General features: G+C 36.6%; 1 protein-coding gene across 1 annotated transcript; it reads left to right on the forward strand.

The window, feature by feature from the left end:
* The first annotated feature begins 7,110 nt into the window (after positions 1-7,110).
* On the forward strand, positions 7,111-8,515 carry LOC102700670 (phytosulfokines 5). The gene is made up of 3 exons (XM_006664276.3): positions 7,111-7,489; positions 7,604-7,695; positions 7,804-8,515. Exons 1-3 carry the CDS (start codon positions 7,330-7,332, stop codon positions 7,942-7,944), a joined length of 393 nt encoding a protein of 130 aa, XP_006664339.2. The 5' UTR covers positions 7,111-7,329; the 3' UTR covers positions 7,945-8,515.
* Positions 8,516-17,740: the final 9,225 nt, after the last annotated feature.

The raw sequence follows: 17,740 nt of genomic DNA on the forward strand, positions 1-17,740 counted from the left end.
AAAAAATGAAAATTTTTTGCGTGCTACCAGATTTTAATATGAAGAATCTAATGAGCCATATAAATCAAATTTTAGAGGTGATTTGATATGTTTTTGACCCCGACTCACGAAGTAGCCCGTGAGTTACAACTCACCGTAGCTAAACTCTATATATATATATATATATATATATATATATATATATATATATATATATATATCCCTCCATCCCTAAATGTTTAACGCCGTTGATTTTTTTATATACGTTTGACCATTCGTTTTATTCAATTTTTTTCTAAAAAATATGTAAAGCTATATATACGCATAAAAGTATACTTAACAATAAACGAAATGATATAAAAATATATATTAGCGTCGACGATGGATCGATCAATTCATCATAAAACATTTAATATGTTGTAACCCACTTATATATCTATCCATCTGTTATAACTAGCTAGATGCCTATGCATGCATTGCATTAGGATATTGAAAATAGTAAAAGTATGTTTTGTTGTAAAACATTTTTCATTGGTCAAAGCAAGATTGTATGTGTGTTATGCCGTGCTTAAAAAATACACGAAATGACATGCAAGCACACGGGTGGCTAGTTTAAAACAGTTTCCCATAGAACTAGCTGAGCAACCAGTGCATACACAGTAATTTATAACATTTTCAATTCATGGAATGTTTGGGGAAGTGAATATAAGCAACGTAAAAATAAAATGTTATTTGTACATATATTTGTAAAACTGTTTAACGGGTGATATAGAAATGGGGAAATATATGTATGCGCTTAGAAAATAGAAATAAGGAATGAGCTTACTCTAATGCGTGAATTTTATAATCTTGCACACGTAGAGGATTAATATTAACCTTATAGAATAAAGAAGATACTGGACCTGATTTACTTGCTTAATTGGTAATTTTTTTATAGGTGAGAATATGACCTCAACTTGTGCGGTAAACATCAGATCATATATAATTAGCCACAATTAGGGCTATTGTAGCCGGGTATATTCATTGAGAATTTGTGTAAGATCCAAAGGATAAAAAATAATTATGCATTATGGTTTAGCTGACATTCAATTGCACCATAGTATATCGATCCATTATATATGCACTACTTTCCAATCTGTTTGAAGTATATCAACATATCGTTTCTGGGACCATCGGTCGACTGCATGGTGCTGCCTCTGCTAGAGCCGAGCGATATGGTTAGCTACCAAAGAAACGCAATAGCAACAATGGAAGTCGTCGATCTGGGAAAACTAGCTGCACAGAGAAGATTGAGGGAAATGATAGTAATTAACCAAACTTATGCATCAATTAGGATTTACGTACGTGTGCCAATTGCTAGACAATGGATACAAAATATATTTAATATTAGATTAGTCGTGTTATAAAAGACTCAATCTAATAAAGCACTCTTTCTAATCTTAATTTTAGTACGTAATTTGGGTCTAGCTAATCTATGGTCGATCACGATTATACCATCTAACTAATCAACAGCCAGATCTATCTGATTAACGTGAGATCTAATCTTCTAAAAAGTGTCTAATTAGCATAGGTTGGGAGCTCCTCTAAAATAATGTCTAATTAATATATGTATAGATAGATATATTGTGATTTAACTATCAGAGACACTGCAATATTATTGGCAGTCGTATTTTGCACGCACGCGCGCCCACTTGGATAAGGAAAAACGGCGGATGCTCGCACGCCAGTAGATACGTGCGTACGTAGCTGGCCGGTGACGACACACGTGCGGATGATGAACCAACAACAACAAGGTCGGTCGTATCACGTACTCCCTCCTATTTTTTTTTATATCACGCAGTTGATTTCTAGCTTTACGTTTGACCATTCGTCTTATTTAAAATAATTATATAATCATTACTTATTTTGTTATAATATGATTTATTATTATATAAACTTTATGTATGCCTTATAATTTTACATATTTGGATATAAATTTTGAATAAGACGAATGGTCAAACGTGGACCTAAAAGTCAACGGCGTCATATATAAAAATATGGAGGGAGTACGTTGCCGTCCAGCCGACATGCGCGTGAGTACTGGTTTGTTTTAAAATATAATTATTTCTAATACTAATTATAATACTACTTAATTGTCTTATTAATCATTTTGAACAATATAAGTTTTTAACTAATATAATAAATTAAGCTCCAAGTACTAAGCACATATTCACAGCCATATTTCTTTTTACATCTTATACAAAACAAATATGATCGTAAATATTTGTTTCACAATATATCACTCAGTAATATATCTTATTATATTCTCTAACTATTTAGGGTGAATTTAATAACAAGGAGATAAGAATTAGAAAGTCACATAAAACGAGGTATCTCAATAGTAAAATGATAAATTAAGTATTAGTTATTGCAAACTTGAGAATTGATAAATATATATTTTTAAGAGAAATCTTTTGATAGATTTTTCTAAAAAAGGGAGTTTTCTAGAAAAGTACATTAGGGAGTTTTCTCTCTTGATTGCAGAAGAAAAGTACATTAGGGCAAAAACAATTCAAAGTGGCTTCAATCGAGTGGTCTCAAATGCCATATAGGCAAGGGCCTATGTCCAAAAGGAATTTATCCCACAATATATACAAGTGTCTTTCATATGAATCTTTTATTTTTCATATCATCCCTCAATATTTTTTTTATTTTAGTGCTTACATGTTTTCATTTTATTGGAAAGTCCAAATTTTTTATACATTGGACCTAATAATCCAGAAATTATTGTATATTTTGATCATTCTCGTCCAACACTAATAGGTGACGACCCTCTGATGCCTCCTCTCCCGTGTCTTAATCAGCGACTTACCATATCCCCGCACCGTGAATGGGAAAAAAATTGGGTGCGCCCCTCCACGGGATGCGTTGGATTTCGTATGGTACGGCTTCTTGCCTCGGCTGATTTACGTGGCTTGGCTGCACGTACTTCCTGTCCGGCTCGTACGCCACCGCTCGTAGCGGCTGCAAGGATGCTTATAGTAGCCTAAACGTTGTGTTGGTCTGTATCAATTAATATTGTGGCTTTGGACATATTAAGAAAAATAAAAAAATAATATTCGTTAATCGAAAACAAATACAATTTTATACTAATATTTATGGAGACAAAAGAACATGCTCTCCCTGTCCCAGAATATTTAACGTTGTTAACTTTTTTTAATACATATTTGACTATTCTTCTTATTAAAAAAATTTAAAAATATGTAAAGCTATATATATGCATAAAAATATATTTAACAATAAATAAAATAATATAAAATAATTAATAATTATGTAATTTTTTGAATAAGATAAATAGCCACGGGAGGGAGTTTTGCCGTCACCGTATGATTGGAAATCCAACGCATCCCGCGGAGGGGCGCACTGGCGTGGGCGTGCGCTAGGGGCGCACCCAATTTTTTTTCCGTGAATGGCACGAAAGAAATGAATGGAATGCTCTGTTGAGTATTTAAAGGAGTTTTGTTATGGATAAATCGATCATGTCATCCGTCATGACGTGTGTACTGTGAGCCTGTGACTAGTACTCGATCTGGGCCTGCAGGGATTGGTCAAGATACGCCATCATCCGTGCATGCGCCCGGCGACCCTGCCGTTGCCGTCGTCGTCGGCGTGCATGGTGGCGCCGCCGCTATCTATATATCTCGTTCCAATTCCGCACTGCACTGATCTCTCTCGCCAGCTCAGGGTGCGTGCCGCGATACAGACGTCTCGATCTCTCACGTATAGTACCACCCATGGCCGCCGCCGTCGACGTCGTCTCAGCTCGATCATCCCTGCGCGTGCTAGCTGCCTAGCTGTGCAGCAACTGATCGAGCTGAAAGCTACACAGTGTATATCGATCACATGCCGGTTCAAGCACAGCAGCAACAGCTATAAGCTACTCTGCTACTGTAGTACTCTACTTATAGTTTGCTATAGCTGCAGGAGCCGTTGACCGGTACGATCATATCGATCCATCGAGAGGAACAGCCAGGCCGGGAGATTGATCATCACTGGCTAGCCCATTAATTTTTAGTCCTCCTCCATTCGTTCGTTCATTCATTCAATCACGCACCCACCCACTCTAGCGCGCGACAACGACACCCACGGATCGGCACAAGGCAGCCTCTCACATGCAAATATGCAACCGTATCGTCCGTCCGTCGTTGTTGCCATCATGCACGCAACGCAACGTATACTACTACTTGTACGAACGTGGATTCGAGGGGCCGTCCCCTTTAGCGGCTTTTCGTCTATTGCAGACTATCTAGAAAGTCTTTAAAAAAATATGAAAAAATTTATGAAGATAGATTAATCTATGTGATATATCACTACACAAACATGCGAGTTTGTGTAGTGATATATCACATATTAATCTATCTTCATAATTTTTTTTGAATTTTTTATTACTATTTGAGTGACATGTAATATAGGAGAGGATGGCCCCTTAAGAATTTAAAAGAGTTTCCCCTGCTTCGTACACATGCATGCAAAGATTTCCACGAGCGAGACCACCACTTGCAATTAGGTCTGGTAACGGGCCAAGGGTCAGAGTCTCATAGGTTTTTCGACGATTGTATTTAATTCTTATTAAAAAGTTTTACCTTAAAACTATATATATATATATATATATAATTTTAGCTTTACCGTATTTTAAATCTAAATGTTAAGATTTTATTGGCAAAAAGGTTATACTCATCGTCACCGCTACTCATACGAGCCCAGATTAGTGGTGGCGCCAATGATAGGATGCAGGGATTTAAGTGGGGATGATGCAGGCAGGCACAGGCAGAACAGAAGCAGAGGAAGCTCATGCACTACAGAAGAGATCGTAGTAGTGTAGTGGACTTGGCCAATGCCCAATGCACTAACGCATGCAACGCAGAAGAGGCGACGACCTGGCAACTTCCTCGTCACACGTGTCACATGTGTGTATGTGATGTACAGCATGTGGGCAGTGGGACCCCACTCAGTGGTGCTGCTTGGGCCCCACCCATGCACTACCCAGGCAGGCAGGCAGGCAGGCTTCCATGTCCTCTCCACAGATGCAGCAACGCCATCAGCTTCTGCATCTCATCTATCTGAACCTGCTGCTTATGCTTAGAGACAGCAACAGGGAGCCGTGACTCGAGACCTAATAGATATTTACTTTATCAGAGTACGAGTATGAACTAAATATATTACACGTGGATAAGTAATCGAATAAATATCTTTACCTGATGGGTACGCGGGTATAAAAACGTTCTTATGATCCCCATACCCGTTTACCCGTGGATAATAAATACCCGCAAGTTTAAATGTACGTCATGGCCTAATATCAAATTATCCTAGCCTAACTAACCAAAACCCTAGGTATTTAAACCATTCATATATTTTTCACTACACTATATGAATGTGTAATGTCTTTAGTATCTAGTGTCTATTATAATATACTATATGAAAACTATGTAATTTGTGTAATTTAGATTGTTTAAACGGTTGCGGGTATATGGGTAACCCGATGGGTAAGGTTTATCCAAATGGGTATGGATATGGGGAAATTTTTCTAACCGTGACGGGTACGGGTATTTTGATGGTACGAAATTTTACTGGTGGATATGAATTTAGGGTACCAATACCCGATGGGTATTTACCCATTGCCATCCTTACTCATGCTCACCACAACACATCTATTTTTTGTTTCACAGGAGCAACGGGACATTCTTTGGCTTATTCAATGAAAAAAATTAAATAACATATTTTTAAATAAAACTTTTATAAATATGTTGTTATCGATCTATGAGTCAAGGCTGAAAAACAAAATACGATGGAAAATTCTTAAAATCTGCTTTAAATTTAAAGTTAAAAATTAAAGTACAAGCATAAGTGAAAAGATAGGTCTATGGGCAACGGGGGGGTCTCTGCTCTAGTGCTCTGCAAAGTTCAAAACTTTTCCTCTTCTTGACCACTTCTTAGTTCTGAATCCTAATCCTTATATACCTAATCAAGGTTACAAGGTACTAAAACACATTAACCACGGCAGGAACTTCGCTGGAGCTCTTCCAACATCCTTAAAAAAATATCTCGATTTAACATATTTTTTAATATAAAATTTCTATACCGTATCTTGAGATAATACCGTAACAGGATGATAAAAAAAAATCCTTACGTTTGGGATAGGCAGCAGAAGTGTCAGTGGGCCCAAAATTGTTTTGTTCTACCATTTCATGATGCTACTTGCTTGCAAAATTTCAAGCATCCAGCGCATACTCCTCTGGCTAGCTCGAATGCTACATCCATGAAACGGCGCATTGTGTAAGCGTTTTTAGACTTTTCGAGAGGACTTCCGTTTTCTGGGATCAGACAAAGGCAACGATTACTAACAGTTGACTATTGCGTACCTTTTGCTCCCCGTTGTGTTCTTTGTTTACCCCTTTTTTTTTCTTCCATGCATTGGACGCATATCCCTCTATCAGAAGTCAGAACATATTCTTTCCTTGCACACAGATTCAATAGTAGGTAGGGCTCTATGTTTTGCTTCTCCAACCACATATGAGCTCAAATTTAAATTTTATTTTAGTTCTAAGTTGATTTTATAGTTTTTTATCATAGTTTATTTTACGGTGTTTGTTTATAAATGAAACATATATAAAAGTTTTATTCGTAAGTTATTTTTCGTTTACAAACAAGTTATCTCTTTATTTTTTCTTCCAAATAAACAAAACAATGGGGGCCTACGTTTTCAAAGGGCGAGAGTGAAAATATGGTTTAAACTGAAATTTGCAATTTAGTCAAAATGGAGCTTAATTACTCTTGAACTGCACAAGAAGACACCGGCAGTTGCCCAATCTAGGCCGAATTCTAGAACCAGCTAGATTCAGTTGGTTCTAGATTCAGTTTTTGTATGGCACAGTTGGAAGTGTGAACCAATCTTTAATCCAGTTTTGTACACACGCGGCCGACTAGATAGATAGATAGACAGGGCATGCGTGTGCGCCTGCACGCGTTTCATCGAATCGATCTCGAACTATCAAAGTGAGTAATCAGTTTCCTGTGTACTAACCCTCTCGTTGATCGATTGCAAGTTGATGCCCAGCGAAAGCCACTCCTCGGATTATAAATAGCAGCCTCATGGCATCACCACCATCACCATACACTCAGTAACCCAAAGGCCAAAGTTTTAGCTTCTTCAGTCCTAGCTACCAGCTGCTCGCTTTCAGACAGACAGACAGCTCGAGCCACTCATCGCTAGCTCACTTGCTGGCTAGCTCAGCATCGTCTTCTCCTCTCGCCATTCGACAACGCAGCATATCGTATATAGTTTTGAGTTTTTGAGATTGGCAGGCGATAGATATGAGGACTAGTACTCGTTCTTCTTCTTCTTCTTCTTCTTCTTCTTCTTCTTCGCCGGTGGGTGCTCTTGGCCTCCTCCTCCTCCTCGCCCTCTTCCACTGCGCCACGGCTGCCCGCGCCCTGCCTCCTTCTTCGACTGTTCATCTTCTTGCACACAAAGGTAGGTGTTAAATCACTGCTCGTTAAATTAATAGCTTTGTAGATCGATCGAGCTATTGTATGTAGTACACGCATGCATGGATGCTAACGCTTTGAAGCTATTGGTTAATTTCAGAGAACGATGGCGTCAAGGTGGCGGCAGCAGCAGCAGCTGAGGTGGTGCTCCAGGGTGGTGGTGCCACCGGCAATGGCGACGAGGTCTCCGAGGTGAGAACGAATCGAACACACGCAGCTGCATGGGTTGATTAGACAAGAACTGAAGAAGCAACTGACCGTGATTATTTATCTTCTCCGTCCTGTTCTTGCTGATCTCAGTTGATGGGAGCAGAAGAGGAGGCGGCAGCATCAGCATGCGAGGTGGAGGGGAACGACGACGAGGAGTGCGTGCAGAGGAGGCTGCTCCGCGACGCGCACCTCGACTACATCTACACGCAGCGCAGGCCGACCAAGCCGTGAACCATCCGTTCATCGATATGCTGATCCATCCAAGCACAGCTTAATTACTGCATCATCCATGTTCGTCTGAAGTTGATACGAGGAGGAATTAGTCACCTACCACATAAACTAATCAATCTGCTACTACGAGAACCCTGCAGCATGTTAGTTTTCTCTGCATGTCAATCTAGGATTATCGATCAGTGCTGTTAATTTGCATATGTACTATACCTGTTGTCTCCGTTGTGTACATGGCTGTATCCCTTTTCTCCACAAGTGTTATCTCTCTCTGCAGCACATGTACACTGCATGTATGTATGTATGTATGTATGTATGTGTAGCATCAGAGAACAGAGGGAGCACTGCTTGTGAGTGTTCTATCTAACGAGTGTATGAACAGTGCTAATCAATGGTGTTTTTGCATAACTGCCATGGGCACATGGTGTGTGTGAAATGTTTGGACAAGCAGCACATATTCCCTATATCTTCCCTGGTACTACTAGCTGGTTGGTACTCCTACTAGCTTCATAGCATGCTTGATAAAGAGAAGGAAATCAGGAATATAATATAACACAAACTTGCATTTGTTTTCTGCCGCATGTCTGTCTTCCTGTCTCAATGCCTGCCTGTGAACTTTGTCTGCCTCTGAACAAATTTTATATTTCTACGACAATCTTCCACTCTCTCACACTGATGCCCTCTTCACTTTCCATATTTTTTTCAAAAAACATCGTATTGATATCTAAATAAAGCATTAAATATACATGAATATTAAAACTAATTACATAGTTATAAAAAATCATGAAATAAATCTTTTGAGTCTAATTACACAGATTAATTAGACTCAAAATATTCGTCTCGCAGTTTCCAGACAAAATCTAAAATTTGCTTTGTAATTAGACTATGTTTAATATTTTAAGTGTACGATCGAACGTGTTAATGTAATCTCTAAAAAAATTTTCGCTAACTAAACGAGACCTGAGAGCTAGAACAGCCATTTTTTATTTTATTTTTTCAAGGATAACAACCAATGGGTTCGCCCTGTCACCCGGTCTAACAGTGTCAAATTATGGGCTCTAATATTATTATTTTTGATGAATCAAATCTGTTCCCTAAGATTCGTCGGTATGATGATCGACATAGAGATCATAAAAAGTCAACACCGTGCAGCCGCTACAGAGGCTTTTGATAAATCTGGCCTGACCATGAAAAGAGAGACACCGAAAGATGCTCCCTCACATGCCATGCCAATGATTCACACAGTATACCAGCAGTAAGTAACTGTATATATCAAAGCAAATCAGTTTAAACTATAGCCATCACGGTAATTAACCTTTCTCTGACAGAGATACTGTGCTGTGCGTGCTAGCTGTGGTAGCTGAGAAAGATCTCGAGCCTTGAGTAGTCAAACTGATCATATATAGGACACTGTACAAACTAAACACCAAGATGGGTTACAAGTTAACTTAATTAATTACTACTGTAAATTGTAAACCCCTAGCTAGCTACTATAACTCGATTAAGAAGAGATGCGCATGCGTGGCCAGTCACTGAACTGAACAGATTAACAAGTATATTGCCCAGCCACTTGTAGGATCGATCTATCTATTGTTATTTTGAATATGGCTTGTAGTGCAGATCTAGTGGCCATGCAATAGTGTGAGCTCCATTATCTGAAAGACCAAGTGATCGGTACTATATATGATCAGGTCAGTCTTGGTTAGCTGCATCATCAGTCTGCTAGCTTCTGCTGCGGGAAATTTTTTTATTTTTTAAATCTTTTTAATAAATAATTTTATTACTAAAACCTCTTAGAAAAATATTTTCACCGTATGAACCTTTTGGCTATGCCGTTAACATTGACGTGGTGAAACGGCTTGCCACGCCAATGTCGGCAATATGCCACACCGACTAGGTTGCGTGGCAGCGTTGTCTTGCCACGCCACCAACCCTGGTGTGGTCAAAAGATTCAGTTTTGAAAAATTTTATCCGGTGGTTTAGTAATAAAATTACTTGCTAAAAGGTTTATTTAATAGAAAATTTTCCAGCTGCTGCTGCTGTTCTACTATAGACAATAGAGTATACCATCTCGAGTACAGTGTGCTAGTGATCGATGGAGTAGTGCGTTCAATTGTCAGGTTATCGCACTTGCATGAACTCGATCATATGCATGCGCGACTGATCGACAGAAGAAACGGGCACTTTAGAGCAAGTTCAACGGTACAACCAACTGCTAGCTTCAATTCATCTATAGTCAATCCAATAGTCAATTTATATAATAGTTACATACAAAACATTAGTACATGGTCCTATATGTCATATACACCCTATGTCTCTATGTGCAGCTACCTAGCTCATATCTTTTCTCTCTCCACTCTTATCTCTTTAAAATATGTTTATAGCTAACTTATAGCCTGCTATTATACCTGCTCTTAGTTGCCTCTTTTTCCGGCAGATCCATCGATATATCAGTAGCAGTGATCGAGTGTGAAACAGAGAGGAAGCGGCCACTGAACTCGCACTTAGGAGGGGCCGGACATATACGCTTTTGTCCTGAAAATATATGCAAGTCTGCAACATAATCTATCTTGCTAATATATCCCCATTTTTCTGTCAATCCATCAGTGATCAATATCTATCCCCCCTCGTGCATGTAGGAGGGGGTAGGTCATATCGATGGATATATTGATTGCATTTCTGACTTTGATTTGTGTAGATGAATATTGGAGTTGGCCGGTGTAGCTAAGAGCATGCGGTTTTATGTTGAACAACTGAATATCTGGATGATTTTATAATAATAGCTAAGGGGAAAAAAACCGAGCTTAAAAAATCGAGTGAGGGCATCTTAATAGAATGGTATAAGGTGCTGAAAACTTTTTTCTTAATTACATATTAGTAATATATTAAATATTAAATTTGAGTGGGTCATAGGACCCCCACTCACTGTACGGTAGATCTGCCCCTTAAACTCAAAATAGTATTTTAAAATTTTAATAATAGAATTTTCACTTAGTGAAATCATATTGGTTAAAAGTTTGAAAAGCGGGTCATTAATCCATCATTCGGAGGAACATAGCCAAAAGAGGAGGCTAGCTAGGTAGGTCAAATAGGTCAGCTTAATTTAGCTTAAGTAGGATATGTAGACAGGACAGCACAAGGATTACTCAATAAAGATAGGCCAATGAAAGGAAAAGGAATGTTTTCAACAAAAATGTCACGCCATAACTTATGCTTTCTCTGACTCCACATTTCTCGATATTTTAAACATTTTCAAAATTAAACTATATATTGATAATTTTGTTGTTAATATATTTTAAAATATTTAGTATGGAGGCACTATAATGTGATGTTACAAACTGTTTCCCCTATTTTTAAATATACGATGTTATGAATAATTAGAGTTTGTCTTATTAAAAAGTACGTTTAGTATAAATATGAAAAGAATATCATACTTAAATTTAAAAACAATAAACAATATCTATATACATTTTTAATGAGATTGAAGAGTCAAACATAACTTTGTATATATTGAAAAATAAATAACGTCGTGCATATTTAATTTAAGGAGAATGGATGTATTATAATTAAGTAGTATAACGTCTGTGTGCTGGATTAATTACCAAAATAGTGGTCGGCATGTGTACATCCATATATGTCCAGCCGCCGGAAAGTACATACAAAACCACGTACGGCAGCTCGCCGGCTGGGAAGAAGACAGGCTGTGTAGGCCATTGCCGCATCGTAGTTTCGGTTGGCCGCTAAACTAATTAATATACGCGGCTATTACGCGTGTTAGTAGAGATGCACCTATTTTTTCGCTTATACTTATGTTTATAATATAAAATTTAAATTTTAACTTTAAAGTTGAAGTTGATTTTGAGAGTTTTTTCACCGAAGTTTCTTTTTCAGTCTTGGCTTTTAAATTGCTAAGAATACATATATAAAATATTTATTCATAGATTATTTTTTAAAATTTACAAATACGTACTATTTACCATCACCCGTGAATAAAAAATACATTGTCACTAGGAGTGAACCCTTAATTAATACTCTATTTTTTCCATATCATATATATGTTTTTTTTTCTATATTTCTTTATCAAACAGTATATATAATTGTGTATATGTCCTTAGATTTATTAATATTTATATAAATTTAAGTATACGAGTAAAAATTTATATCTTAAAACAGAGCGAGTAATTAATCAGTGATTTGTTGCCTGTTTGGTCTTGGTCGATCAGTGTCAAAGGCTTTGAGATATAATAAGATATTGTAAACAAGTCTTAGCTACGTAAGCTAGCTTGCTCTTTTTCGTCGTCGTAGCTAGGTTGATCGACGCGTTTTTATCTTCTCTTTTGTTGACTTGGAATGATGATCCACCAATACAACCTAAAGTTAGTTAATATCCGAGTACGATCGATATGGAGTATAAGGCCTTGTTTAGTTCCTAAAATTTTTTTCCAAAAACATCGCATCGATTTTTTGACACCTAAATAAAACATTAAACGTAGATGAACCAAAAAACTAATTACACAGTTATGAAAGAAATCTTGAAACGAATCTTTTGAGCCTAATTATCCATGATTAGCCATAAGTGCTACAGTAACCAACATGTGATAATTAGGCTCAAAAGATTCGTCTCGCGGTTTCCAGGCTAGCCGTGAAATTTTTTTTCGTTTATGTCCGAAAACCCTTCCAACATCCGGTCAACATTTAACGTGACACTTCTTTCAAAAATTTTCTTAATCTAAACACCACCTAACTAACCTGATTGAGCCATTTTCAAGTGGCAGTCGGCATATATATGACAGTGTTTCAGAAGACAAGTGGCAGCTACTATGGCCGCGTTGGGCAAGCTAGGTAACTAACCCATATCATACTTTCCAAACTACTAAACAATATATTTTTTATAAAATGGTTATACGTAAAAGTTGTTTTAAAAATTCATATTAATATTTTTTATCTTTTATAATTAATAATTAATTAATTATACACTGATCTGATATCATGTTTTCCGCGTCATTTATCCTAGCCCCAACTGAGCGCGGCCTCACATCCAGAATCGGGATGTTACATACTAGATCCACGTTCAACATGAGGGGATTGATGGTTAGTTATCTAGCGCGAAAAACATAGTAATAGATTAGTACATGATTAATTAATTATTAATTATAAAATATAAAATAGATTAATATAATTTTTTTAAAAAAATTCTATAGAAAATTTTTCCAAAAGATACAACATTAAACAGTTTAGAAAACGTGTACGCGAAAAACGAGGGAATCTAGAGTAAGAAAAGAGAGAGCCGAACGTGCATAGCAGTGCTAACTCATTCCATCCCAAAATATTTTTATTTTTCACGCGTTCCACACCTACCAATGCAAAAGCTCAAAGACTAAAATATTCTTCACTTGATCAAATATCAATACAATTATCCTCCACTTTTATCTCTTCTCAATTCATTTATTCTTTGCATGTATAAACTCTAATGCAATGATTACTTAGAATAAATTTATTTTGGGACAAATTAACTAGAATGCAAAAAATAACCTTATTTAGGATAGAAGTAGTATTATTTTAGGGCATACTTGGCTACGGGGAGTTTTAACGAGGTACTAAAAGTTTAAAGGGATGAAATATTAAGGTCTAGTCTGATGCGGCTCCGGATCTGGGATTTCTTGGAGTTGAGTATTGCTAGCTTCACAAATTTTCACAAATATATGGATATGGATCCATGATTACATCAATAATGAGTCTGAATCGTGTTATTTCTATTTTTCATGAAATGAAAATTTTAAATCACTTTAGTTTACAAATTCTGAATCCATCATAGATATCAGATCTAGAGCTCTGTCACATAGAGGCTAAATGCTTCTTTTATTTAGGAGACATGACATTTTGGGAGAGATATGAATGAGAAATTAAGAGAGAAACTCCCTCCATTTTAGGGGCTATTTGGCATATGGTTTGGCTCCCTAATCCATATTTCTCTCCAGCCGAAACATAGGTGCTAATAAGCTGAGCATGATTAATATCTTATTTTATAAACAAAAGATAAAAGATTATCGGATAATACCAGCTGTATTAGTTGTACTGCACGTACTACACTCATCTCGCCTAGTACTATTATATATGCAGCACAGTGCTCAAGTCGCGGGCATGATGACATACGTACGGTTGGCATGCATGGTTGGCAGTAGCAGGCTTCATTGCAGCTCAGCTAAGCTCGGGATAATTAATTAACTAATCGGTTTGAAATCTTTGCATACGATGGCTGATCCTGACTACCACTGTTCTGTATTTCTGCAGCTAAGGCCCTGTTTGATTTAATGGAATTTCATAGAAATTTTAGAGGATTTTATTTCTATATGATTTTTTCCTACAAAGCTCAATGACTCAAAGAAACGAACCCTAGGAAATTCCTATAAAATGCATCTTCCTATACAAGTTTTGGAGGAAATTTAACAAAGGTTGAACCTCATGAAAAAAATCCTTTAAGTCTATATCTCTTCTCAAATTCCTGTGTTTTTCCCGTGGTCCAATCAAACGGTCATTTCTACATTTTTCCTGTGTTTTGCAATTCTCTGTTTTACACCTATCTTCCTGTCAAAATCCTATGTTTTTCTTATTTCTCCGTTTTTTCATTTATGGGATTCAAAGTGACCCTAAAACCTAGGAATAGTACAACTAGCAGAGTTTTTTATTTATATGCAAAAACATATTTTTATTTATAATATTTAAAGAAATATATTCCTAACGCCCTTTAGAGCATTACTAATGCAAGACACTAGTCATGATTTTTATATCTTCCATCTCGTCAAGAAACTACTACTGGAACTACTTTTACAATACAGACACTACTAATGTACATATGAATTTAATGTTACTTATCTCACGTCATGTCTTAGGTCTGGCGTAGAAACTATGTCCATGCAAAGCATAATTTTCTTTTTTTTCTTCATTTAATCACTTGTCACGTTATTTTTTATTCTATATGGTAATTCATTTAATTTTATGAACACCATCCTATTCGTTACATTGTGAATGCCCTTTTATAAAACATATCTGTTACACATAGGATGAAAGCTATAATTCATCGGTGCATGAGAAAATTTATATTTAGACCCCTTAATGCCCCCCTAGATGTCGGGAAGGGCTTAAACGCAAAATGTTTAGTATAATTTGGTACATAGTGATTTTATAATTTTTAAACATGTCATATAAAGTTGGAGTGAGTCAAAGGTATATCAAAATTATCGAGCTTAATGAGATTTATAACTTTGTAGTTGACTAAGTTTTCATTTAAAATCATTTAGAGGTATAAATATTCATTACAAAATCTCAATATATTTTTAAAAAACCATAGATGTATGTTACAAATGACCTCCATGTAAGGTAAGCTCCATAGCAAGTTTAAGATCTCGATAAGATCTGTAACTTTTTTGTTGATCATTTTTCCGTTTAAATATTGTCAAATAGTATTATTAGTATGGTACTAGTGAAAACCATCACTCAAAAATTATTAGTATGGTACTATAAGAAAATTAGTAATGCTTAATTGATATCCTAAACAATATTAAATGAAAAGGTGATAAACTATAAAGTTATATGTAGAGCTCATCTCTATCGGAGATTGTTTGAAATGTAGATTAGAGATTTTGTAAGTACACATTTGAAATTTTGTACCAATATTTGGCCCTCGAAATGATTTTAAATGAAAATATTTTCAACAACAAAGTTATAGATCTCATCAAACTCTACTATTTTAATATACAATTGACTCCATCCGACGTCGTATGGTATGTTTAAAAATTATAAACCAAACTATACGAGAAATTTTACGTTTAGAGCCTTACTGCTCTCTATGAGGGTGTTAAGGGTACAAGTGCAATTTGTCTTATACCTGAACGAATATATAGAACCCACGTCACATTTAAGTATTTTTTTTCGGAATTAACATTGTTTTAATAAAAAATCATAAAATTAGAGGGCATCCATAAAAAATCGCAAATTTAGGGTCCTGTCGAACTGCCGTAGTTCGATAGGACCTTTATCGAATGGCCAACAGTCGACTAGGGAGGAGATCGGACTAGATCATCAGCGTTGCAGTTCGACAGGGCCTGTCGAACTGCCCCTGTTTGACAAGGGGCCTGTCTAACTTCCAAAGTTTGACATGGGCCAAAGTTTGACATGGGGGCCTGTCGAACTTTGGAAGTCAGAAAGGTTAGGCCCGGTTGGCTCAGCAGTCGAACGTGTGGTGGGCCCTATCAAACTCCCTTCATTTAAGAGGCCCCAGTCGAATGCTCACTGTTCGATAGACCCCTAAATTTGCGATTTCCCCGAATGACCTCTACTTTTACGGTTTCCATTAAAATAATATTAATTCTAAAAAAATTCCATCTTTAAAGCCTCTATAATGATGTTTTTTTAGGGAGGGCAATTGGACCCGTGGGTCCGGGGCCCCAACTGGTTTTGTACCCGGTGGGTGCGAGTAGGGGTGGATATGCACACCTATGGGTTTATGGGTATGGGACCTCGTGAAATTATGGGTTGTGTACAAGTTTTAGATTTAACCCGTGGGTATCCGTTGGGGCCCCAAAAATCTAACGACGCCTTGAAATAGTCGGTAAAGAGTATGCTTATTGTGTTCGGTATTATAAACCAGGAGCATGAGATAATTGTTGATGCATGATTGGATGCTTGCATCGATATGATGTGATGACTCAGTGTTAGGATTCGATGAGCTTAGTTTTACATACTTCTTGTTGTATCGTTTTTATTTTCTTGTTACTATATTAATCAATTATCAATAGTATTTATTTGTTAACTGTAATTATATATTGGAAAACCTCAATATACTTATGGAGATGTCTGGTTTAAGATGTTTTTGTTTGACATGGTTTCACCCGATAGGTACCCATTAGGTTTCGAATACCCAGCGGGTATGGGTACGGGTTTAGTTTTGCACCCATGAATGTTTAGGGGTATGGGTTTAGCTTACTGTCACGGGTTTTATAACGGGTGGGTTTTTACAAAACCCGCCCCAAACCTGACCCATTGCCATTCCTAGTTTTTTTCCTCCTAGAGGACATTAGGTTTTATATTTCTGCAAATGTGGAAACAAATTATGTTTTTTAATTTCCTTTTAAAATAAATAATATAATTAAAAAATTCCAACTAGCACCAGAAGCTAAACGTCAACGCGAGAGATTTGGGCTTTCATGTCGGCCCAAGAAGAAACCGTGGGCTGACTACAAACAGCCCATAACGGTGGCTCTGAAAATGGAGTTACTCCGATCCATGGCGTCTCTGCCTAGCGATAGCGAGATCGTCATCCAATGTCCGAACTCTCTCGGCTATTATTATATTTTTATTTAGATTCTCCACTGTATTAATATATATATATATATATTTTATGTATATATAGATTTATTAGTGTACATATAAATCTAAGTAAATCTTATATGAAACGAAAGAAATAATTGATTCATATGAAATATATGTATACTATTGTATTGTCTATGAGCATACATGTCAGTGATTACTTTATTGTTAGTTCACTGTCCTACAACGCAACAAAATGGGCTCTCATGGTGGGTTCGGAGATGAGACCAATGCATGCTCGTGGTGCCGTCGTTGTGATGGCGTGATCCGTGAGTTATTGGAAGTTTTTTTTAGCTTATATTATAAATCAAATTTAAATATTTAACCTTAGGTTTAGAGTTAATTATGTAGTTTTTTATCGTAGTTTATTTTGTAACATTTGATTTTAGATTATCTAGAACATCTATATAAAAATTTATTCATAAATTAATTT

Source organism: Oryza brachyantha, chromosome 12, assembly GCF_000231095.2.
Source record: "Oryza brachyantha chromosome 12, ObraRS2, whole genome shotgun sequence".
NCBI classification, from domain to species: domain Eukaryota; kingdom Viridiplantae; phylum Streptophyta; class Magnoliopsida; order Poales; family Poaceae; genus Oryza; species Oryza brachyantha.